This window comes from Staurois parvus, unplaced genomic scaffold (genome assembly GCF_062004578.1).
Source record: "Staurois parvus isolate SC_StPar_1 unplaced genomic scaffold, SC_StPar_1.0 ptg000018l, whole genome shotgun sequence".
NCBI classification, from domain to species: domain Eukaryota; kingdom Metazoa; phylum Chordata; class Amphibia; order Anura; family Ranidae; genus Staurois; species Staurois parvus.
In genome coordinates this window covers 22115092-22141813 of record NW_028317814.1, presented here as the reverse complement: position 1 = coordinate 22141813, position 26722 = coordinate 22115092, and the positions used below count along the sequence as shown (strand labels likewise).

General features: G+C 42.9%; 1 protein-coding gene across 2 annotated transcripts in view; it reads left to right on the top strand.

The window, feature by feature from the left end:
* Window positions 1-2413: 2413 nt before the first annotated feature.
* Window positions 2414-26722, top strand: part of TBC1D24 (TBC1 domain family member 24) — a 55791-nt gene continuing 31482 nt past the window's right edge. For both annotated transcript variants that reach the window (XM_089682999.1, XM_089682990.1), the window contains exons 1-2: window positions 2414-2545; window positions 24008-25026. In XM_089682999.1, the coding sequence (XP_089539125.1) occupies window positions 24062-25026 (965 nt within the window). In that variant the 5' untranslated portion in view covers window positions 2414-2545; window positions 24008-24061. The remainder of the gene's footprint in view (window positions 2546-24007; window positions 25027-26722) is intronic.

Genomic DNA, 26722 nt, shown 5'->3' with positions numbered 1-26722 from the left:
GGGCAGGACACAGAACAGAGCTAGGCCTATGTAAACAAGGCAGAGCAATGTTCTGACAGGTGGAGGAGTATTAACAAAAATGTATAAAAAAAATTTCCAGTATAGGTCCCATAGTTTGCAGACGCTATAACCTTTGCTCAAACTAATCAATATATGCTGATTGGGATTTTTTACCAAAAATATGCAGCAGGATACATTTTGGGTTAATTTATGAAGAAATTAGATTTTTTTTATTTTTTGTATTGGATATGTTTTTTTTTTCAAAATTGTCAGTCTTTTTTCATTTATAGTGCAAAAAGTAAAAAACCCAGAGGTGATCAAATACCACCAAAAGAAAGCTCTTTTTGTGGGGAAATAAATTACATACATTTATGTACAGTGTTGCATGACTGCGCAATTGTCAGTTAACCATTTGCCTACCAGGCACTTTTACCCCATTCCTGCCCAGGCCAATTTTCAACTTGCAGCGCTGATGAGGTGCACTGATGAGGTGGCACTGGTGGGCATTGATAAGAAGGTACTGATGAGGCTGCACTCAGTGGTGTATTTTCCACAAGGCATTTGCCTAGGGCGGCATTTTTCAAGGGGGCAGCACTGTCTCTTGGAAGAAAGGATGGAAGAAGGGACACACGCGGCATGGGGACCTGGTGGGTTCTGAGAGATGCTGTGGGTTTCACGTCGGTGTATGTACAGCCCGACTCTTGTTCCTATGGATGTCCGGAGCTGTGAAGGCGAGTGTCTTTCTCTGTCTCGCCATGGGGGATGGTGTGGGGGGCAGTGGTAGTGGAAGGCTGGGGTGGAGGGCAGGGGTGCTCTTGGTCAATCTCAGGCTTTTTCTGCGGGGGGCAGCACCAATTTTTGTGTTGCCTAGGGCAGCACAAAACTTAAATGCACCACTGGCTGCACTGATATGCGGCAATGATGGGCACTGATAAGCTGCACTGATGAGGCGGGACTGGTGGGCATTGATAAGGAGGCACTGATGAGGCTGCACTGACATGCAGCAGTGATGGGCAGCAATGATGGGCACTGATGAGGTGGCACTGGTGGGCATTGATAAGGAGGAACTGATGAGGCTGCACTGACATGCGGCAATGATGGGCAGTAATGATGGCCACTGATAAGCTGCACTGATAAGGCGGCACTGGTGGGCATTGATAAAGAGGCACTGATGAGGCTGCACTGACATACGGCAATGATGGGCACTGATAAGCTGCACTGATGAGGCGGCACTGGTGGGCATTGATAAAGAGGCACTGATGAGGTTGCACTGACATGCGGCAGTGATGGGCGGCAATGATGGGCACTGATAGGCAAAGATAAGCAGCACTGATGAGGCGGCACTGATGAAGCTGCACTGACATGCGGCAGTGATGGGCGGCAATGATGGGCACTGATAGGCAAAGATAAGCAGCACTGATGAGGCTGCACTGACATGCGGCAATGATGGGCACTGATAGGCGGCACTGATTGGCAAAGATAAGCAGCACTGATGGGCACTGTTGGGCTGCACTGATAATCAGGGCACTGGACACAGCTGATCACATGGCAAAGGGCCACTGTGATTGGCCCTTTACTGTGACATGTGATCAGGTGTGTCCGAAGGACACAGCAATCACAGAGAATATCGAGTGCGAGCCAAAGTGGGAGCGTGGAGGGGGGGCTTAGTTCTCCGAGGACGTCATATGACACCCTCCCAGAACTGGACAACTGAGCTGTACCTGCCATTCGGCTATAAAGTAACGCATCGCCGTAGCGTATAAAATGTCCTAGTCATGAGGGGGGGGGGGAACCTTCTGGAGGTCAAGTCATAACCCATCAGTTTTTATTTTACCCATCTATGTCCCATTGGGGAGATTTCCCGTCACTTCCTGTAACATAGCCACAGGAAGTGAGAAGAAATCCCTCTGAAGAGCAGGAATCCCAGATCTAGTGTCCCCCTTGGAAGATTTCCCCTCTATGATTGCTATGGTGACAACCCACAATGTGGGACTTTCTTTCAGTCTCGGTAATAGTGGTCATCAGGAGAAACAGAGAGGATGGACCTCCCTGGGGGCACAGACAGCAATACAAACCCATCAGGGGCTCCAATCCCTCCCCACTCCATCCAAGATGTTTAGTAAAGTTGTGTCCTCCGTTCTCCCCCATACACCGCGCCGACGTCTTACACTCTGTACACAGAACGGACTGCACGCATGCGCCAACTAGCGGACTTGGTCTTAAGGCGCTGGGGGGGGCGGGACGATCCGCTTTGTGGACTGCATGAAGTAGAAGGGAAGTATTGAGCCATATGTAGGCGTGGTCACACGTTTGATTGACAGCCCAGAAGTATGCACTCCATATAGTGTGGGTAGGTGAGGGGAGGGGCTTTCCTGAATGAATGGCAGTAGCGGAGTTACGTGAGGGGTGTGGCCTGTAGCTGTCTGTGAGGAGCAAGAGAGAGGAGGGGGCGGTATAAGTGGAGACAGAATGGCAGAGCGGTGATCAGCCTATAGAGGGGAGGCCGCTGTACAGCCCACTGAGGGGGGACATACCGGGACAGCAGGTACGGGGGACGGGGAGGGCTGTGTACCCGGGACAGGGGGGCATGGGGTGTATACTGTCCGTGTATGTATATCCCATCCCTGGGGTGTATATTGGGTGTATTCTATTCATGGGATGTGTACTGTTTATGTATGGGGGGTGTTATATTGTATATGGGGTGTCTACGGGGTGTATACTATCTCTGGGGTGTATACTATCCCTGGGGTGTCTATGGGGTATATACTATCTCTGGGATATATACTGTAAATATGGGGTGTTATCTATAGGGTTTATACCGTCCCGAATGTGTATACTGTGAATGCTGCCCATGGGGTGTACACTGTCTGTGCCTGTATACTGTATATAGGGTGTATACTATCCCTGGGGTGTACACTGTCTGTGACTGTATATAGGGTGTATACTGTCCCTGGGATGTATACTGTATATAGGGTGTATACTGTCCCTGGGATGTATACTGTATACAGGGTGTATACTGTCCCTGGGATGTATACTGTATATAGGGTGTATACTGTCCCTGGGATGTATACTGTATATAGGGTGTATACTGTCCCTGGGATGTATACTGTATACAGGGTGTATACTGTCCCTGGGATGTATACTGTATATAGGGTGTATACTGTCCCTGGGATGTATACTGTATATAGGGTGTATACTGTCCCTGGGATGTATACTGTATACAGGGTGTATACTGTCTCTGGGGTGTACACTGTGTGTGGCATGTATACTGTATATGGGATGTATAGTGCGCCTGGGTTGTATATGAGGTGTATACAGTCCCGAAGGTGTATACTGTGTACAGGGTGTACGCTGCCCCTGGGTTGTATACGGGGTCCATCATTTGTTGACTCTTCTGATCTCCAGCAGCCTCTTCCTACCTACAGACACTCCAGTGTTGGATACATGACATCCCTCAGGGCCGGTTTCCTGATGGGTGACAACAGTGGACTGCCTGTGTCGTGTGTACAAACAACCATTTTTAGCCTCCACTAGTGGCCTGATTGAGAGCACAGGAGCAGAATTGGGGGATGGGGACAGAGCGTTGTCACCCTACACCAGGAAGTGCCTGAATGTGGACCTTCATAGGAGGATCACTGGGTATTATTCATATAAGTATCCGCTTAAAAAGATTCAATATCCGTTTTGCAATGACATGAACGTGTGGCATCCTATGGGATTTTAGGTTCATTGTTTTTGTATCCCTAAATGTTTTTTATCTTAACCACTTGCCGTCCGCCAACATTACACTTTTCCTGCTGCCGGGTGACTTCCCCGGGTACCACGATGTTCTTGTACATCACGGTGCACCGGCACACTGACATGCCTCAACGGCACAATCCTGTGACCAGATCACAGTGCTCGGTACCTGGCTGATGTGAGCAGCCAGTGTATCCTGTGATTGCTGTGACCAATCATAAAGGTCACTTGATAACATGTAAGCAAAACTGTCATGAATGGCCTCTATTTATGACACCTTGCGAACTATTGTGCCATTCACAGCACCCTGTACCATGTGATTAGCTGTAGCCAATCACAGCCATTCATGACAGTTAAAACGATTTGTTATAACCCTGATCAGTAGTGATGAGTAGTGAAAGTCCATTGTCACTGAACTACTCTGACATTATGTAAAATATAATTATTTTTTTTATCCAGTTTTTTTACTTTTTTTTTTTTTACACAATTTTGTATTTCATGTAAAAAAAAAAGTAAATTTTATAAAAAATAATTATTATTATTTGTATGTAACTTAACATTGTGTAAAGTTGTAATTAAGTTTATTCATTTTACAAGAGGTGATTGACCCACTCTGTGAGGGTTTTTGTCCCCCCCCCCCTCCAGTCTTTGCTTTTGCTGTATCTTATCTCTAGTCTAATCCTAGGTTTATAACCATTGCTGTGTACATTTGTTTGTGTGTGCTTCTTTCTGGGGGGTTTTTCTTTTCTCCCCCTTTCAACATCTTTTAACATTCTGCTAAAACTTTGTGAAGTAGTACTGCCTGGACCTGAAGAAGGGGACATACCCTGAAAGCTTGTCCTCAAAATTGTATGTTAGTGCAAATAAAAAAAAGTATCTTGTCAGTACTCAATTTTCATTTTACAAAAAATTGTTACAAAAAAAATTACAACTTCAAAAAAAACTCGCCATTCCTCCAAATATCTTGGACTGTCTTCTTTTCAAAAATGGGTCATTTGGGGGGTATTTGTCCTGTCCTGGCATTTTAGAGCCTCAAGTACATCAGGATTGATCAATTTTCAAATCTATATCCCCTAGTTGTAGACTCTGTAACTTTCCTACAGACCAAATAATATACACTGATTTGGGTCATTTTTACCAAAGAAATGTAGCAGAATACATGTTGGCCTAAATTCATGAAGAAAGATTATTTATTTGCAAAACTTTATAAAAGAAACATGTTTGCTTTTTGGGGTTTGTTTGTGTTTTTTTTTTTTTTTCCAAATCTTCTGTATTTTTTTTGTTCATATAATAAAAAATCCAGTGATGATCAAATGCCACCAAAAGATAGCTCCGATTGTGTGAAAAACAAAAAATAATAGAAATTTCATTTGGGTATAGTGTTGCATGACCGTGCAATGGCCAGTTAAAATAGTGCAGAGCTGAATAGCAAAAAATGGCCTGGTCATGAGGGGGGGGGGGGATATACCTTTCAGCGGTCAAGTGGTTAATGCAGCATTCTCTGCATTAAAGTATCAAACACCCCACGACTTGGTAAAAAAAAAAAAAAAACCTTTTTGAAATATTTTAATTTTTAGTTATAAACTAATTTGGGTTTTTTTTGTTTTTGTTTTTTTTTTTACAAAAAAGATAGCTGAATACATTTTGGACAAGATTTACTGTATGAATAAAGGTTATTTATTTGCAAAAAACACTTTTTTTTTTTTTTCCCCCAAAATTTTGGACTTTTTCATTTATATAGCAAAAAAAATAAAAATCCCAGTGGTGAATAAATACCACCAAAATAAAGCTTTATCTGTCTCAAAAAAATGCTAAAAAAATTCATATGGGTACAGTGTTGCATGACCGCGCAAATGTCATTCAAAGTGTGACAGCGCTCAAAGCTGAAAATTGGCCTGGACAGGAAGGGGATAAAAGTGTCCGGACTTGAAGTGGTTAAAAAAAATGTACCGTGAATTACACTTTAAAGCTATGTAACGCATTTTGAAAGAACTCGGCAAAAGCAGCTACTAGTTCTCTCATGACTTTAGTTTAAGAAAAAAAAACAAACTTTCCTGTCTCAATGGGGGGGGGGGGGGGGGGGAAGTAGCTATGGCTTCTGTATTCACTTGATCTTCTGGGCTGCCCACACAGACTCTCCAATCCACTGCTGCTCCTCTAGGTTGAATGACTCCCAGTGTCACTCCTCCCACTTCCTGTGCACCCAGATTGTCATGGCTCCACCCCTGCTCTGTACTCGCATGAGAATGCTATGGAGAGTGGCACCATGTTTTTGTGTGACTTCATTTTCTGTAGCGTTTAAAATCTACCTAGTGCTTGAGGAAGAAGAGGACCTGTGACGTTTGAAGGATTGGAGAATTGTTGAAAAAAGGGGCACGTATGCTGGGGGAAACAAATAAAAAAACAAAAACAAAAAAAAAAACACCTTGCCGTCAATACCAAGTGAATGGTTATCGTAAACAGCACAGTAACTATATTGGTAGTTACAATAATAACTATTATTATAATACTGTAACAAATATTTTGCCTTCTATACACCGGCACGCATCGGTGTAGATCGCAGCTAACCTGTGTGATCCAGAGTGTCCTGTGATCATGTGCTGATTTAATTATTACTCTAGTGAGTCCCCTATACCCCGGCCTTTGTACAGTGATGTGTGACACCATGCTCATTTAAAAATTAAAAGTGAGTATGAAAATTGTAGCCTCTGGTACCTGTGTGTATCTCAAATCCGCTTTTGGTTTCATAGGCTGTTGCACCCGTCTAACTGGGAAATTTACTATAATCAAATGTCAGCAAAATAATTCATTTTGCTGACCACTTTCGTTTTTTTGTTTTTTGTTTTTTTTCTTTTCCTTTCTCAAAAAGGTTATTGCTGAAAAGTTGCCTTTACAGATGAGGGGAATCTGTAGATGAAAACAAACTATTCAGCTTTGCCCAAAGTTAAGTACATCCCTTTACTATATTTATTACAGGTACTTATATAGCGTTGTCTATATATATATATATATATATATATATATATATATATATATATATATATATATATATATATATATACTGTATAAATTGACAACGCTATATAAGTACCTGTAATAAATATAGTGTATGTGTATGTATATACAGTGGGGCAAAAAAGTATTTAGTCAGCCACCAATTGTGCAAGTTCTCCCACTTAAAAAGATGAGAGAGGCCTGTAATTGGCATCATAGGTAGACCTCAACTATGAGAGACAAAATGAGAAAAAAAATCCAGACAATCACATTGGCTGATTTGGAAAGAAAAAAGAAAATAAAATAAACCTGCTTACCTGCTGCAGGTCTAAAAAAAAAAAAAAAAAAAAAAAAAAAAAATCCACCTGCCTGGCGCCCAAAACTACGTGCGTGAGCAGTCCACCGCTGGACCATGGGGTAGCGCGGTTTTTCTAGACGATCGGCAGATCAGGTAAGTGTAAGCTTTGTTCTCACCCCTAGAAAAAACATGCAGCTGATCCATGCAATGAGGGCACAGCCCCACTGCATGGGGGGGGGGGGGGGGGGGAGGTCTGGTTTAAGGCCTGTTTGATCTGGAGTTGAACATGTGATCAGCTATAACACCAGCCATTTGATGGTTTGATTGGTTCAGTTTGGTTGGGAGCTAACATAAGCACACTAGTAACTGTAAGGGCTGGTTTACAGTTGCGGTTGGAGGGAGGGGGTGTTAAAGCACCACGGTTGATCTGCATTTTTACTGCCCCTCAACCTCTCCCCCTTTTAATTGAAAAAGCACTACTGCCTGCCGAACGCCATCCATTCAAGTGAATAGAGCCAGGCTGCAACTGCACATACAGCACGAGGTTGTGGTAGTCCGACATTTAGGGGGTTAAAACAGTCAGAGAAAAGGCGATACTATACCTCCCTAGTGCCTGTCAAATGCTCTGAAGAGCAATCCAAACGCAGATCGTTCTTCAGAGAGCAAAGCAAGTGTAAATGCTGCCTAACTGTTATTATTTATGGCATGCCTTGAATGTAACTGATTTAGGAAATGGTTAAATCGATGGGTTTTTTGCTTTACCTGTACCTAGATCCCTACACCATTCACCTAGATCCCTACACCATTCACCTAGATCCCTACACCATTCACCTAGATCCCTACACCATTCTGTAGGATAGGCTGATATCGCAAAGAATGCAATTCAATCACTTCAAACGGAACAGTAGAATTCCTACTTTGAAATGCAGTTCTGGCTGCTTCCGGCCCCAACTGACATTTCCGTTTTTCAGTTGACATTCTGTCATCCTGTATCTCTGGGACTTCAAGTTTGATATATCCTCAGCTGAGTTTCCTGCCCATTACAGAGATAAAGCGGAACTTCTGATACTTGCCTTTTCTTTAACTGTCCCACGTTCCTTACCGGTGGTCAGAATTTTCTGCCTGGCTACTTCCAGGTGCCGGACTGAGGCCATCTTCATTGGCTGCCGCGGGATTGTGTCATTCTGTGCATACGCAGGAGTGTAGTCCTCTCGGCACACAGTCGCTTTACCACAATGTAAATGAACTGCGCATGCACAGCTCTGTATGCATCCCAAAGAAGACTGCAGGAAGGAAGGTTTATTTTATTGCATGTCCCTTCAGCACTTAGTCCTCATGCACACTGGATGTTTTTACAGCAGCTGTTTTTGGCTTTTTATTTTTTATTTCTACAGCTAGTAAACCCCCCCAGCATGTTATCCTATGTGTTCATGTAATTCAAAGACGAATTCTCCTGCGCTCTAGGACCCAGACAGGTGGCGAATGGATGGAACCAGACCTGGAAAAATCGTCCACCAATGCATAAGGGGTTGTGCGGCTCCAAACAAGGCTGGGGAAGCCCGACCAATACTGCAGAATGAAATGAAAACGAGAAGCGCACCAACCTTATTATATTCTCATCATTTCCATTGCTGTTATCCCCCAGTTGATATATTGCATGCATATTAAGTGGTTTATGCAGCATGCGGTTTTATGTTTTTATATATTATTTCTCTCTGATGGCATTACAAATAGCTATTGTCTGTTGATGACACCTTGGCCCCTCCTACAAACCTGAGACTGCCCAACCCAGAGGGGAGGGCCTAATTTCAGTCCTGGGGTACATATAGGAGAGAGCACTCCCAGTTCAGTTAGCTGTGATGAAGAAGGGACACCCTTCGAAACGCGTCAGCTGTACTGAATATCCATCCCCTTGATGGGATTCGCACTATCTTCAACTCCCTGTGAGGACATACATGCCTGATTTCATTTGCTGTTTGTGAGTATATTTTTACAATTAATACATTTTGGTTAGTGAGGTAATGCGCAAGGTTGGTGCGCTTCTCGTTTTCATTTCATTCTGCACTGTGTTCATGTACACATAGGCTGTAAGGCCCCATGTACACGGGACACTTCTGAACGATGGAAACTGCTGGAAAACGTAGATTAAAAAAACGCCCGTTTAGCTGTGTTTTCATACCGCATTTATGAGCATTTGTGTTTAGAAGCGTTTTTTTAAGATTACCCCAAGAGACCTTCCAAAGTGCCCAGAATACACTGAAAAACAGTAAATTAACTATTTCAGACATTTTGAGAGACATACAGAGAGCAGAAGCAGAGAGAGCAGTATGTGTTGAGATTAGCTTTTTTTTTTTTTTTTTTTTTTGTGGTGGTTGGATGTGTTCCAGTTAATTTCTGTGCAGAGATTATTGCAGCAGTGTCGTGTCGTGTGTGTGTGTGTGTGTGTGTGTGTGTGTGTGTGTGTGTGTGTGTGTGTATGTATGTATGTGTGTGTGTGTGTGTGTGTGTATATGTATATATGTGTGTGTGTATATGTATATATGTGTGTGTGTGTGTGTGTGTGTGTGTGTGTGTGTGTGTGTGTGTGTGTGTGTGTGTGTGTGTGTATATGTGTGTGTATATGTGTATATATATGTATATATATGTGTGTGTGTGTGTATATGTGTATATATGTATATATATATATATATATATATATATATATATATATATATATATATATATATATATATATATATATATATATATATATATTATAAATATTTTTTTTTTTTTTATGCGAAACCTCAAAGTATGGTGTGCCGGGTCCATTTGAGTACTGGGAAACGGCTTTGCATGCATTTTTCACGATGAAAAAAGGCTCTGGACAGCATCTGGAAATGGAAGAGTTGAAGAAAAATTTTATAATGCAGGCTCCTATAAACGCGTTTAGCTGCATTTACAAGCGGTTTGCATTTGAAATTCTGATACAATCTACTGCTGAATGCAAGTTTTCTGCGTTCAAAAAAACGACTATAAACTCAACTGCCTGTAAATGACGATGTGTACATGGATACATGGGAAAACATTAAGGAGAGTTCAGGGGCTGCTGAAAAAAACGCAGAAAAGCTCCTGAACATGAATTTATCAGCTGCAGTGTACATGGAGCGTTAACGTTTTTTGGCTGGAAAAAAAACAGAACTTGTGGGTTTTTTAGAGGAGTTTTTTAGCTGTGAAAATGCTTGAACGCCACAAACCAGCATTTTTGGAAGGTTTTTTTTTTTTACCAAAAAAATGTGTTTTTTTTTTGGGGGGGGGGGGGGACGCCACTAAACACTAATGCAAAAATGCTGAAAAACTCCGATTTTTAACATGACTTTACACAAATAACATTACCAGCGTTATCAAAAACGCCCCGTGTGCATGGAGCCCATCTGGAGCCGGTCTGTTGACTGTCTTTAAATCTGCCACTTTAGTTCCACTTTAAATGTTCAGTTCTGCCATTGGATTGGCTATAATCGGCTGTAGAAACCGTATGACCTTGTAAAGGTGGGGGGGGGGGGCAGCAACACAAAGCACTGCAGTAAATTGTGCCATCGTTGTTTCAGAGGTGTAAGAAGGAGGCAGGAGATTCAACGGGCCTGGTACCTATTCGGAAATCAGTGTATGTTGTGGTTGGAAATGGCATTTACTAACAGCTGGCACTGCATGTTGCTTCTGATGTTTTGGAGCGTTTGCTGTCCTGATTTGGCTTTCTTATAATGAAGTTCACATGCCTTCTGTTAACTAGTGACTCACAAAAGTCAAATTAAATTTTACAGCATCGGAACTTTTGGAGCATATTCTGTGTAATGACCTATTTAGACATAGAGAAGTAAACAAGCTGACAAGAACTTGTATTGAATCCCCAAACAAATACTCCGCTATCAGACCTCAGACCTTGGTTGTGTATGCTCTGTCTGGTAGAAGGCCTTGTCTGTAGGTCAAAGGTTAACCATAGAACAATTATGCTTGGAAAGCCCTTTTTCCAAAGCAGACAAACAGATATGATGTGATTTTTTTTTTTTTTTCTCTTGTTTGTGCAATCGCAAGTTTATTCAAGTCATGTGAATGGATAAAGGATGACCCCCCTCCCCCACTGCCTGACATAATAGCAGTTAAAGTGATTTCTAAACCTTCATTTCTTTATTAATGATACAGGATTTATATATTATTATTATACAGGATTTATATATTATTATTATACAGGATTTATATATTATTATTATTATTATTATTATTATTATACAGGATTTATATATTATTATTTATTATTATTATTATTATTATTATTATTATTATACAGGATTTATCTATTATTATTATTATTATTATTATTATTATTATACAGGATTTATCTATTATAATAATAATAATAGATCCTGTATAATAATAATAATAGATAAATCCTGTATAATAATAATAATAGATAAATCCTGAATAATAATAATAAATCCTGAATAATAATAATCCTGTATAATAATAATAATAGATAAATCCTGTATAATAATAATAGATAAATCCTGTATAATAATAATAATAATACAGGATTTATATATTATACAGGATTTATATATTATTATTATACAGGATTTATTTTTTTTTATTATTATTATTATTATTATTATTATTATTATTATTATACAGGATTTATATATTATTATTATACAGGATTTATATAGCACCGACAGTTTACTCAGCGCTTTACAATATAACGGGAGACAATACAGCAACAATATAGTTCAATACAAGAGGGTTAGGAGGGCCCTGTTCCTGGGAGCTTACAATCTTTTAATAATAAACCTGTTATACTTCCCTGCTCTGTGCAATAGTTTTGCACAGAGCAACCCAGATCCTCTTCTAGAGTCCGCCCGCTGCCTCTTCTTGCTCCTCCTCTTTTTGGAAAGTGCCCCCATAGAAAGCCACTTCCTTTTGTGGCACACCTGCAGATCTGATCCTGCAGTGCGCTGCCTGTGTCCATAGACACAGCAGGGCTCATCCTGCCCCTCACTCTCTTGTCAGAGGATTGGATTGGCAGCAGCAGGAACCAATGGCTCCTGCTGCTATCAAGCTGCCTTTTGAGGAGGAAGAGAGCCTCTGCTTTCGGCACCATGCTGGATGAAGATCAGACTAGGGTTAGTATAAGGGGGGGGGGGGGGCTGGGAGGGGATCCTGGACACATAAGGTTGTTTACCTTCATGCAGAGACATGTTATACTGACCTGCTCTTTGCAATGGTTTGGCACAGAGCAGCCCTGATCTTTCTCTTCTGGGGTCCCCTGTCTGTGCTGTCGTCTCCTCCTTCTTTGTGCCACCATAGGAAGCTGCTTCTTATGGTGGCATGCATGCGGACTTGCTCCCAAGCCCCGCTCCCTCGTCATAGGGTTTGATTGACATTTGCAGGAGCCAATGGCTCCAGCTGCTATCAATCTGCCCAGTGAGGAGAAATTGAGAGCTGCTACTCTCATGCACATCACTGGGTTGAGATTAGGCTCAGGTAAGTATAGGGGGCGCTGGGGAGGGGAGATCCTCTTCAACAGAAGGGAATTTTTTACTTTAATGCATTAAAGTGGAGTTCCACTCACCCTGTCAAAAAATAAGTCAGCAGCTACAAAAACTGTAGCTGCTGACTTTAAAAAAAAACAAAAAAAAACAGCCACTTACCTGTCCCTCGTTTGCGGGGTGTGTCCCCCGCAGTCCATTTCAGCAGCCGTCCTGTATTCCAGGAGGCCGACATCTTCAGTGTGGGCACCCAGCTGTGACCGCTTGCGGCTTCACAGCCGGGTACCCACTGCGCATGCGCGAGTAGTGCTGCGCTTCATGAATGGTCCTGTAGTCTTCTGGGACCTGTCACGTGTCCCAAAAGACTACAGGGAGGGAGGACAACTTTCGCTTCCAATTGCCTAGGCGATTGAACCAGAAGTGGGAGCGGGTACCTGTCAAATTCGGGTATCCGCCCCCCAAAGGTGCCAATCCTTAATGGGGAGCAGTCCTTAAAACAGAACTCCGCTTTTAAGCTCTGCTTTTAAGGTAAAAAAACCGTAAGGCTTTAGAACCACTTTAAGCTTGTGCGCAGGCTGGAGGAGGCAGATGTCTCGTTTGCACTTTTAGGCCACATGCTCACTAGACTCCCTTTTTTTTTTTTTTTTTTTTTTTTTTTTTTCTCCTGCAGGAGAAAATCCGAAGAAAAACGCAGTAAAAGCCATGTTTTGTGCACTCGTTCACGTGTTTGGCATTAATGCATTCTATCAGCACGAATCATAATAGAATGGTGAACAGGCCTAGCATGCATTCATACTCATTTTTCAGCCTAAATGCTCTTCAGAATGCGCAAGAGTTTTCAGGCCAATTTTCAGCTTTCAGTGCTATCACACTTTGAATGACAATTGCACGGTCATGCAACACTGTACCCATATGAATTTTTGAGCATTTTTTTTTTTTTTTTTTTTTTTTTTAGACCGATTAAGCTTTATTTTGGTGGTATTTATTCACCGCTGGAATTTTTATTTTTTTGCTATATAAATGAAAAAGTTAAAGATTTTGAAAAAAAAGTTTGTTATAAAATGTAGCAAATCTTTCTTCATAAATCTTGGCCAAAATTTTTTCAGCTATCTTTTTAGTAAAACAAAAAAAACTTGTTTATAACCAAATTATAATTTTTGCAAATGTTTTTACTTTTTATTTATTTATTTTTTTTTTAACATACTGTCACCCTAGCACAGTGGTCGGCAAGCCGCGGCTCGCGAGCCACATGCGGCTCTTTACCCACTCTAATGCGGCTCTTCTGTGTGCCGGGCGCCTGCTCCCCTCCCTCCTCTCGGTCGGCCGCTCCCCTGCCTCCTCTCGGTTGGCAGCCCCAAAAGTCCGCGAGGACCTTTTAATCCGGCCCGCGGATGTGGCTGTCAGGATGTGTGTAGGCGGGGCAGCGTGCCGAACGTGAGGGGAGGGGAGCTAGGCTCCTCTCACAGTCCGCCCTGAAGACCCGAACGGCGCGGGAAGACAGCGAGAGGAACGCAAAAGGTAAGTGAATTGACACGGGGGACTTGGCTTACTAGAAGGGGGGGGGGATAGTACTGTGGGGGATGAAATACTATATGAGGGATGAATTACTTTATGAGGGATGAATTACTATATGGGGGGATGAAATACTATATGAGGGATGAAATACTATATGAGGGATGAATTACTATATGAGGGATGAAATACTATATGGGGGGATGAAATACTATATGAGGGATGAATTACTATATGGGGGATGAAATACTATATGGGGGGATGAAATACTATATGGGGGGATGAAATACTATATGGGGGGATGAAATACTATATGAGGGATGAATTACTATATGAGGGATGAAATACTATATGAGGGATGAAATACTATATGGGGGGATGAAATACTATATGAGGGATGAAATACTATATGAGGGATGAAATACTATATGAGGGATGAATTACTATATGAGGGATGAAATACTATATGGGGGGATGAAATACTATATGGGGGGATGAAATACTATATGGGGGATGAAATACTATATGGGGGGATGAAATACTATATGGGGGGATGAAATACTATATGGGGGGATGAAATACTATATGAGGGATGAAATACTATATGGGGGGATGAAATACTATATGGGGGATGAAATACTATATGGGGGGATGAAATACTATATGGGGGATGAAATACTATATGAGGGATGAAATACTATATGGGGGATGAATTACTATATGGGGGATGAAATACTATATGAGGGATGAAATACTATATGAGGGATGAAATACTATACGGGGGATGAAATACTATACGGGGGATGAATTGCTATGGGGGATGAATTGCTATGGGGGATGAATTACTATATGGGGGATGAATTACTATGGGGGATGAATTACTATATGGGGGATGAATTACTATATGGAGGATGAATTACTATATGGGGGATGAATTACTATGGGGGATGAATTACGATGGGGGATGAATTACTATATGGGGGATGAATTACACTATGGGGGGTGAATTACTATATGGGGGATGAATTACTATGGGGGATGAATTACTATATGGGAGATGTATTTTCAGTTTTAAAAATGTGGCTCTCAAAATAAATTTCAATCATGGTTTTGGCGAGATTTGGCTCAGTTGAAAAAAAAGGTTGCCCACCACTGCCCTAGCAGTACAGTGTCACCATAGTGATACTGTACTACTAGTGGGGGGTGATGAATTTCTTTTTCTTTTTACACTGATTTTACACCGATAAAGGCTGTAAAAGCAATAATTTCTCCTCTCTGGCTGCATTCTTGCAGTCATTGAGAAATACTGTGCGAGCTGTGATTGGTCCTAGCTTGTCACATGGTACAAAGCTGTTGTGAATAGCCTTGTACCATGTGACCTCTGTTATCATTCACAGATTTCACTAGTAGTAAGCAATGTCGTCAGCAAGTGACATCTTGCTTACTACTATTCATGTGATCACTGATTGGCCAATCAGTGATCACATGAACCAGGACCTCACACAGAGGTCCCGTACAGCAATCGGTGTTCCACTATGTCAAGTGGTCACCGGATTGTGGTGCCGCACGCTCCCAGGGAGCGTGCACTGGCAGGAAATGCGGGAGGACGTTTATGTACGTGGGCCAGACGGGAAGTGGTTAAACACCCCTGCCCGTAAATGCCTAACATTGAGAGGTGTTTAGAGGCAAAAAAAAATGTCAAACGCCTGTAAAATAGGTGTTGTTGAGCTAAAGCGTGCATGAGGCCTCATTTTGTGCTCATTCGGCCATTTGTCCCCCTGTTCACTCATTGTCCTTCCTTCCATGACTTGTGTCTGCATGGTCTCCCTTCTCTTATGTTCACCTTGATGAATCTGATTTCAAAAAAATTTTTTTTTTTTTATTATTTTTTTTTTTTTCTACGTTTACTGTTGGCAGATCTTAGTGAAATATCATTCCCATTTGTCCCCTGATTGCTCCTTTTTATGCCTCGTTTTTCTCCCCCGGTGGTTGGTGGGTTGTCATTGTGAATAATTACACTGCATGCTCTGCAGCGTCTCCTTCCTCCCTTCAGATTGAATATTCCAGGGAATGTTGGAGTGTGCCGGCAGTTAGCGGCCCATATCGGCTGTTTTATGAACAATGGCATCATTCATGGCAGCATAGGTAACCGTGCTTTCAGTGATGTCATTTCAGCTCATCTCTTGTGAGATCATCCTTTGGGCTGAGGTCAGGCATTGGCTGGTGGCCATGATACACTGAATCGATGGGGATCTCTCACATTATGCACTATATTGATAAAGGGTCCTAACATCTCACATTGTTAGATAGGAGTCATGGAATTTTTAAATATACTCTGGCTCATTTATCAGCGTTTCTGACATAACTATTTGTACTATTCTTAAACTGGTTCTAAAGTCCAAAGGTTTGTTTACCTTAATGCAGCCTTTTTCAACCTATTCAACACAAAGGAACTCTTGAAATAACTTTCTGGTCTCGGGGAACCCCTCCTAAAAAGACTTGATCTACAACTCCTGATAGTGTGATGGTCAGTGGGAAGAATGCTCCTTACACTTGTGGTCGATGGGAAGAATTACCCCCCTACAGATGACTACAAAGATCGATTGATGTCAGTGAGAACTTGTCTGAGAGGCAGAAATTGCTCAAGGAACCGCTAGCAACCTCTGGAGGAGCCATAGGAATCCACGGAACCCTGGTTGAAAAAGTCTGCCCTAAAGTGGTTGTAAAGGCTGAAGGTTTTTTAGATAAAAAATACCCCCCAATACTCACCTGAGCCCCCTCTCCAATAGTGATGTGCACTAGCACCTCAGCTGTCCAGGGTCTCCCTCTCCTCAGCTGAGACAGCAGTGGGAGCCAGTAAATAAGCCAATGAGCAGAGAGTGGGCTGAGCTGTGGCTCTGTGTCTTATGGACGCATAGAGCCAGGCTCAGGAGCAAGCACTCACCAGTGCCCCTATAGTGAGTGGCTTGCTATAGGGATCACTGGTTAGGGAGGAGGAGCCAGGAGCGCCAGCTGGGGACCCGGGAGGAGGAGGATCGGGGCTGCTCTGTGCAAAACGGCACAAGTGTGTGTGTGTGTGTGTTGAACCGTTAATATTACTTTAATGCATTCTCTGTATTAAGGTAAAAAAAACTTTCAATAGTAGCTCCCCAAACATTTCCCTGAGTCCATTCTGCATCCAGCATTGTGCCCATGTGTTGCAGTTCTTCCCTTTTCCTGCATTCACTGAAGGCTCTGATGGCAGTCCAATCCAGTGAGTGGAAAGAGGGGGGCAGGGCTGAGCCTCTCTCTGCATCTATGGATGCACACAGCCTGGCCCAGGAGCAAGTGTACCCTACATGGCTTATGGGGGCACACTCCAGAAGAGGAGGAGTGGAGAATGCCTGCAGGGTACCCCGAAAGAAGGATCAGGGCCGCTCGGTGCAATATCCTTGCACATAGCAGGTAAGTATAACCTAATCATTTTATGAAAAAAAAAAATGGCCTTTTAATATCCCTTTTAACAAGTCCACTGCAGTAAAAATGGAAACTAAAACCTTAAAATGCATATTGGAAACTCTGCCTAGAGCTTCAGTTTTTCATCCAGATATAGCTGTGATGTACAAGTCCATCCTTTTTTTGTTTTCTCCAAGACATCCTGCACTCCGAGCATTACTATTGGCTGCAATTTTTTTAGATTTAAAATTTGTAGTAGTAAAACAGCCAGCAGGGGGTACGATTGTTCTGAGATGTTTGTAAAGAAACATTCCAGGTAAGGCGTTTTTCACATAGTTGCATGCAATTCTGTATATACCATACATGTGGGAACCCCCTGGTAGATGGAAATTTCTGTAGCAGACCCTGTTACATGGTGATCCCTGCTTGCTTCTGGGTCCTGGGCTGAGTGACAGTTGCCCTGCTGCATTCTGCATCACTTCCTGTTGTCCCTGGGACAGGAAGTAAAAGGAAATATCCCTAACAGGGCTTGGACAGAAAAAAATGGATGTGTAACCTTTCCCTACTCTGTCATCCATCAAACAAACGTTAGGAACTAGGGATTTATCTCTACACAGCTAATGTAGATGGGTAGAGGAATTATTGAATTTTTATTTGTATTGCCTACACCACATTTTTTTTTTTTTTTTTTTTTTTTTTTTTCTTCAACCTGGGTGCCTTCTAGGTTCTTCAGAGGTGCCATTGTAAAAGGCCCAAAAATTGTCCACAAAATAGCAAGTAGATCAAGCCTGCCTTTTTGTTACAAAAAGCCTTAGGTTTTCATTGTGCAACACTGCGACCAGCTGCCGGTGTCCCAACAATCGGTTGCCCCTTCAGGGACGTTAAATTTCTATTGCCTGACGCCCGGGACATATAGTTCCGGGCGTCGGGCAGGTAGTTTTTATTCTACTTTTTAGCCCTGCTGCAGGCAAGCAGCAGGGCTTACTTGTCAGGTGAAGCAATTGGCGGCAGCGCTGCCGGTGATTGCTTCACACAGTGCGAGCCCCTCTGCACCCCCAGCGTGAGGTTTCACAGGCTCAGCTTGCCCATCTGTGGGCCCAGCTCACCGTCGACAAGAGGGGAGGGAGAAGAGCGGACAAGTCTGCTCCCCTCCCCTTGTGCTGACCCAGAAGTGACATTACGATGTCACTTCCGGGTCCCCATTAAGAGATTGTAATGCAATCCCCAGGAAAAATGTAATCTGGTGCGATGTGCACCACATTACATTCAGTGGAGCAGAGGGGAGACATGTAGATTGTCATGAGGGACAAATAGATTGGGGCCCCTGATTTAGTCCCTTGACAAGTAGTTTTTTTTTCAAAAGTTTCCACACCCCTGCCCTTGTTCGCCCCTCTCCATCAGCAATGTAGTGACATTAGCTGGGTGAGGGAGGGAAACTGAGGGGGGAAGACAAATGCTGGAATACTAGTCGGTACCAGTGTGCCAAGGTGTATTTGCTTTGGGAGAATAAATCGACTCTAATGTTGGGTGTCCTGGGTGTGGATGTTGCTGCGTTATGTAAAACTATTAGCTTTGTTTTTTACATTTTAGAATGGGGTGCCCTGAGATTGTGCAGAATTTTTAAAGGGTGCCTTGACTGCAAAAAGATTGAAACACTGGGCTACTCTGACACCCGATAAGGCTGTTCCTTAACAGTTGCATCCTGCGGCGCTGTCTGCTTTGAACTGATAACATCGGTCTGCTGGCTCCGTCCTTTAAAAAGCTCAACCGTTTTCTTTGCATGTCTGCCCTACTGACTGAAGGCTCCTTCCTGAGACATTAACCTCATCTCTGTTTTTGGATGATTCTCATCAGTGAATAGGTGTGATAGAAGCCATTAGACACCAGACATAACCAGTGCCACCACCCTATGGGAATCAAGGGCAAAGTGAATTAAATCTGTATAAATGAATACTTTAGCAAAGGGGGCACTTCATTGATTGGTTTATTTATTTGATGTGTCATATCTGCGAGTCAAATCAGTTCTTCAAATTCACGTCTATAAGCGTTCTATCCCAAGGAAGGAAGGACACTACCTTGATGCTTTTCTGTGTTTTAAGAAACCCCTAGAACTGTGACCTTAAATGATGTCCCTAAGCTGGCCATAGATGCAGTGAAATTTGGCTGGGTCCTCCAGTGTTCTGTCTCTCCAATCTAAGCATTGAAAGTGTGATCTCTGTAATTTACAGTTGTGATGAGATAGCGATAACTCCAATCTTGGTTGAATAACACAAGGAGTGACTTGGACTAGAGGACACCTTGTAGATCTTGTGAAATTTATTCCATAAACTGAGACAATCTCCAAGAGGAAGAATGTCACCAGCACACCATGGAATCCTCAAAAGGGTCCAAAGTTTTATTTAGTGGTCACATAATATATATTCTGTTTTTCATATTATGAACATGGGTATATTCCAGCCATACTTTGGCTTTTGGGAAGACATTTTTCCCTGGATATAGACTTGGCCATAAATTCTGAGCTCAGCCACCTTTTATTTTCCCCTGACAACCATTATAGCAATATTTTTAGTATAATTATTTTTGTATGACAAGGATGGAATAGTCTGTTAGTGCTCAGCACAGTGTCCTCGGTGGAGGCTGCAGCAATGTATAGTGAGTTCTGCAGCCAGCAGCTATCCTGGGATGATCGAACTGTTTAATCACATTACAGGGTTTCATCGAACGGTGCAATGATTCTGTAATGGATCTGGATCATGCCTGGTCACCCCCTCCCTCTGCCTCCTGTGACCGCCGAGCAGGGAGGAGCCAGTTCATTTATATCTAGGAAATGCTTAGTGCCTCAGTACAAAATATGGATAGGACAATGGTGTTAAAGTGAGACTTGTGCACATGGTGGTTTTTTTTTTTTTTTTTTGTTTTATCTTTTTTTAATACATGTAAAAACATTAGCACCAATTTTTTAAAAATGTTTTACATTAACCTAATTTAAAAACCTGTGTGTCTGTATATGATCTATAATCTCTAATCTCTGCACACTTGCTTAAAAAAAAAAAAAAAGGCAGTGCTCTTAGCAGAAAAAAACAAAAATGTTGAGCCTTTTGGAGCATTTTGCGTTTTTGAGTTTGTCTGGCAGAACAAAAAAATGCTAAACAGAGGGTGTGGGTTTTTTTTTTTTTCCTGCCTCCTAAATGCATATGTTTTAACACCTCTAGACTACCTTGTGTGCATGGACACATAGAATAACATTGATTGCTTCTGCAGGCAAAATGCTAAACTCCTCTAGGAGCAGAGTTTTTGTCATGTTTCTTTTTTCTTTTTTGTGTGTGTGGTGTGTTCCTTTTTTTTTTTTTTTTTTTTTTTTTTCTTCTCCCCCTTCTTTTTTTTTTTTTTTTTTTTTTCCTTTTTTTTTCTTCTTTTTTTTCATGCCAGTGTGCATGGAGCCTGCACTGTTCTTCCCGTTTTTCAGTAGTGATTGTACTATACTGCTCTTCCTTGCAATTTCTATACATCTGACCCACTAAAAACAATGTACTTCCTATGTGCATAATATCGTATCTCGTCTTTTTGTTAATATTTGGCGGATTTCCAAATGCCTATATTTAATACAGTTACAATATGGAGAAACTAGTATGTGAAAATGCTGGCAGACTTGCCTAACCTGTATTGGGCTGGGCTCCCATGCTAACAAAGTATAGAGAAGCAGGGTTTGTGTAACATTTGCCATACTATTCGATATCTTTTATTTGGCCTGTTGGCTTTTATTCCTCCATCCACACTGTATTGTGGATGGGCGATTCCCCTTGATGGGCCATTGTATTCTGACAGCTGACGTTGGCATCCAGTCAGATGTAGCCGCTGTTTTGTGGGCCATTGTTTGGCCAGGCTCTGTAATCAAAGCATGTTAGGTGGGAGGGGGCCAACCAGGCCACCCACTAAGTTCATCAGGAACCAGCCAAAATTTGAAATGTGCATGGTCAGCTTAAAGTGGTTTCAGAGACTGAAGTTTTTTTTTTTTACCTTGAAGGTAAAAAAAAAAATCTGTGTGCTGCTCCAGCCCCCCTAATACTCACTTGAGCCCCATGTCGATGCAGTGATGTGTACGGGAGCCTCGGCCATTGGCTCCCACTGCTGTTAATCAAAACTAGTGAGCCAATGAGGAGAGAGCGGGGGGCAGGGCCAAGTCATGGCTCTGTGTTTTTATGGATGCATAGAGCGGGGCTCGGGTGTGAACATCCACCAATGCCCCCATAGCAAGCAGCTTGCTATTGGGGGCACTGGTCAAGGGGGAGGAGCCAGGGGTGCTGTTGGTGACCCGAGAAGAGGATCAGGGCTGTTCTGTTCTATTCAAAACCTTTGCACTGAGCAGGCAAGTATGTTTGTTCAAAAAAAAAAACTACTACATTATTGGTCAATGTATTATTATGTGACTATATATTGCATGACTTTGATTGTTTTGCTACAACTCATCATGTGGGTGGGTTATGTTTTCTATATTTCTGTATACTGTTTTTATAGATTTTCAATAAAAATATTGAAATCTATATAAAAGAAAAAGCGTTAGACCCCATTTACACTGTTGTGGTGTGGGAACCGCATGTGATTCAGACAGGAATCACACTGCATTCCTATTCAAATCACATGCTATTATTTGCAGTGCAATTTGAGCCATTCATTTTGTATGGCTCAAATCGCAACACACCAGTACAAAAGGTGCCTTTTTGTTTACCCCCCCCCCCACACCCATGCGATTCAGTTCAGCGAGTTATACTGTGTTTCGGGGTGGTGTTAACATAATCTAGAGACCCCACAGCGGTTCACATGAGTGTAGTGCAATTGTGATATGCTCAGTGGTGTAGTAAGGTTTTGTGCTGCCCTAGGTAACACATAATTGCCCCCCCCCGGAGAGAGCCTGACATTGACCAACAACACCTCTGACCACCCCCCCCCCCCCCCCCCCACCCGAGAGTGCCTTCCACTACCATTGCCCCCATACACCAGCGAAAGAGGAAGACACTCACCTTCATAGCTGTGGACATCCCCGGGAACGAGAGTCAAGCAGCCCACAGCCTCTCTCAGATCCCACCTAGTCCCCAAACCGCATGTGTCCCTTCCAGAGGAGTGGTGCTGCCCCCCGAAAAATGCCGCCCTAGGCAAATGCCTTGTTTGCCTTTGTGGTAAATACGCCCCTGGATGTGCTGCGGGAAACGTACAGGAATCAGAGAATCCCACACCACATCAGTGTGAACCGGCAGTTAATATTCAAGACTGGCTTGCAGTGAATTGAAAGCATTAAACCCTGCCTCCCAATCCTTCATGCAGTAGGCACCTACCAATAATGTGCGAATACAGAGCACTGGAAGCACTGCACTGATGCGGAGTTCACAGTTGCGGGAATGTGCAACCTTTTTGCAGATGTGCAGCAGTGCCATCATTTCTTCATGGCACCCCCATGCATCTTACTAACATACACTGGAAACTGCTTTGCATGCACTCCCAGCCACCTCCATGGGTGTGAACGGAGCCTGACCCCGTAAAGGCCCGACGGTACAAACCGGATTCTGCAGTCCACACCACTACTATTTATTTCCAACTGCTTCATCTTACAAGTTATTTAAATGCAGACACTGAAATATTTTTGCATTTCTCATTCTACTTTTATGTGACCTTTGTGGTTTTTGTTAGTATTCTAGAACTTGTAGGTGTGAGCGTATGTGAAGCCATAATGCCGTACTTTGTGTCTGGGTCATCTGGTGTAGAGTGATCTCTGGATTGTGGATGCAGAGTGAAGCTTCTTTCTTCAACATCAGCAATATTTGGGACCTGCTGGAGTCATAATATCTGCTTTATTTGCACATGCTGGTGGCCTGGCTAGCCTTTTGCTTAATATTATTAACAGGCCTCCGAATGTTAGGAATAGGGTGTTTTGGCTGGACCATCTTTCCTCTGGCACGCCGTACAGTTTGAACATGCCTGTTTAATGTTTTAACTTGGGTTTCAAGTTATCTGGGTCACAGCCGATGTTATCACGACTGCTGCTGACTTTATGGGATGCTGCCTGTGTAAAGCCCTGTAAACAGGAGAGTGGGTTTGTACAAACATTCAGTGGACTCCACAGAACAGGCCTCTTGTATTACAGACTAATGCAAAATGACTTTCCTGTCAAGACCAACTTTTACAGTAATTGTTTATCCAGATAGACCTCCGAATATTGTTCTGTAATGTCTGTTCTTCTACATCTTCTTTTTTTGATAACTTGGTAACTACCCCAGCTACTTTTGGGGGTACTTTGTCCTTTCTTGATGACAACCCTGTTTCACAGCTAAAGATTGATCTTTGTGGCTGGTGAGGTTGTCTTGCAGCCACCCCTTGTTTCAGTTTCTCCTAGGATTGTCAAATTTTTTTTTTTTGTCCATTAGTTGGTGGGTTTTGGGGGAGGCTTTAGCAAAACTGGGCAATGCATTGAAATTTGGCATAGTAGAGGTTTGCTACTTAATGTGTTCTCTGTTTTCAGGGAGCTATGAACTGAGAGCTGTGTGGAAAGACCATTTCCTGGGAAAGATCAACTATGGATGACACCGAATATGGCCGTTTTGTGGATTGGGATAAGATGGAGAGTGGGGGCCAGGAACAGAGCCCCAAAGTTCTTAACTGTAACGATTTACAGGAACTGAAACAGCTGTCTCGTCAGGGGTATTGGGCCAAGAACCATTCGTTACGGGCAAAGGTATATAAAAAACTTATCAAAGACATCCCTTGCCGCACCGTGACACCAGACGCCAGCGTGTACCGAGACATTGTGGGAAAAATAGTGGGCAAGAGAAGTGCCAGTACGTTACCACTACCTGAATTTGTTGACGATCGCCAGGTTCCCACCTACTGCCTGAACTCCGAAGGGATTGGATCAGTCCGGAAAGTCATAATGTGTATCTCAAACCAATTTCCAGATATCTCCTTTTGTCCTGCTCTCCCTTCCATTGTGGCTCTTCTTCTTCACTACAGCCAGGACGAAGCAGAATGCTTTGAAAGCGTCTCTCGAATATTAGCCTGCAATGACCCTAATAGGCGGCTTGTTGACCAAACCTTTTTAGCATTTGAGTCGTCTTGCATGACTTTTGGGGATCTAGCAGGCAAATATTGCCAAGGACCTCACAAGCTCATGGTAGCAGTATCTGAAGATGTCATGGAGGTATACTCAGACTGGCAAAGGTGGCTTTTTGGAGACTTGCCCTTTAACTATGTCACAAGGGTGTTTGATGTGTTTTTGGTAGAAGGTTACAAAGTTCTCTTCAGGATAGCGCTGGCTCTTCTGAAATTTTTTCAAAAAGTAAGAGGTGGACAGCCTATGGAGTCGAATAATGTGAAAAGAGACCTCCAGGAGTTTGTGAGGGACATCAGCAAATCCGTGTCTCCAGAAAAACTTTTAGAGAAAGCCTTTGCTATCCGGCTCTTCTCCCGTAAAGAGATACACTTACTTCAGATTGCCAATGAGAAAGCTCTGCAGCAGAAAGGCATCACGGTGAAGCAGAAAAGGTAAGCACTCTAGAGCAGGTAAAATTATTTTACATCCTACCCTTCCTTTTTTTTTTTTTTTTTTTTTAAAAGATATGTCATTTTAGTTTTTTATATTTCGGATACACTAGGTAATAGATTTTTGCAAATTTAGTTACCCTCTCAATGCCCCCTCTCTCTCGTTCTCCTGGTAACACACAGGACATTGTAAGCAGAACCCAATATCTCCTCTTATTAGTATGTGCAACATCTATTCCTGTGAAGAACCTACTAGTTATTTTGCTCTCTAAGTGATTCTGCTTCATCATATATAGAAAACCACCTCTGGGAGGGGAAATGGAAGCTTGGGTGTGAGCAGAAATGGGGACTTCTCCAGGTAGGTAAACAGCAGGGGCGGACTGAAAACTCATGGGGCCCCGGGCAATAGGGGATCATGGGGCCCCTGTGTCTTTGCCCACACTCAAAAAAGCTTATTAGGCTACATTCACACTAGTGTTGTGTGCAGGCGGCAGAGAGCCGTTTGGGAAGCGTTTTTACCGCTTCCCAAACGCCTCTGCCAATTCTGCACATTACAGCACATGGTGCTGTTCTAACGGGAGCATTTGCGTTGCGTCGCGCCAAAACGGGTCAGGAGGCATTGAAGCCTCCTATTCTAGTCTATGGTGCCACTCCGCAAACGGCCGGCGTTTGCGGTGCAGTTACGACGCGTTTGCGGAGTGGTAACACCATTCAAACTGCATTATAGGCGTTTTTGGGGCGTTTTTAACGCTTGGCAATTGCCTAGCAACCGCCGCTAAACAGCGTTTGCGGTGCGTTAAAAAACGTTTCGCAAACGCCGGACCAACGCTTGCCAAACGCTATAGGGGCGTTTGGCAAGCGTTGGTAAAACAGCCAAGTGTGAACGAGCCCTAAAAAAGGTACCAGGGGCATTTTATGGGGCCCCCTCACTGACCCCGGGCCCTCAGGCAGTGCTCGAATGATCAGTCCGGCCCTGGTAAACAGTTTAGTTGTCCCTTAGTGTTTTTCCCTAGTCTATGTAGTAAAATACTTGTCCTCCTCCCCACTCTAGAGATCCTCAATGTGCAGTCCTGCCACATTCAGATACTCTTGAGCACATGTGCCACTTGACCCACTCGTTCTTTTTTTGACCGGCTCCATACTCCTGTGGTTGGCTGGGGACTGCAATGAGAACAGACCAGCCATAGAAATAGGATGAGCTGCATGGTGCCGTTCAGGGCTGGACAGTAAAGATCCCGAGGACAGGGATGAAGGGAAATATGTTGTTACCTGGACTTAACTGAAGGGGTGGGGGAATACATTAAAGGACAATTTTACTAAGTATTTACCTGGATAAATTACATAACCGTTCTGTAAATCTTCTCTGTGGTACCCATGCTTTTCCTCCCCCTTCCTTTTTTTTTTTGGTTTGTTTTTTGGGGGTGGTTTCTCCAGTGGTCAGAGCCAAACTCCTTTCTTTTCTAGCAGGCAATCATCGTTCGTTTTTTTTTTTTTGTTTTTGTTTTTTTCTTGCGTGCCATGGCCAAACTCTGTGCAAGGTCTTTGCGATGAGTTTAGTTTAGGAAGAGCCATAGTGGGGTGACTGCAGAAGTGAGAAGACACGATTGTACCTTGTAGATGGAAATTTGCTGAGTAGTTCTAGGATAAGGTAATTGCCATTGTCTCGTGATTACTCCAGGATCTCCGATGTCTGAACATT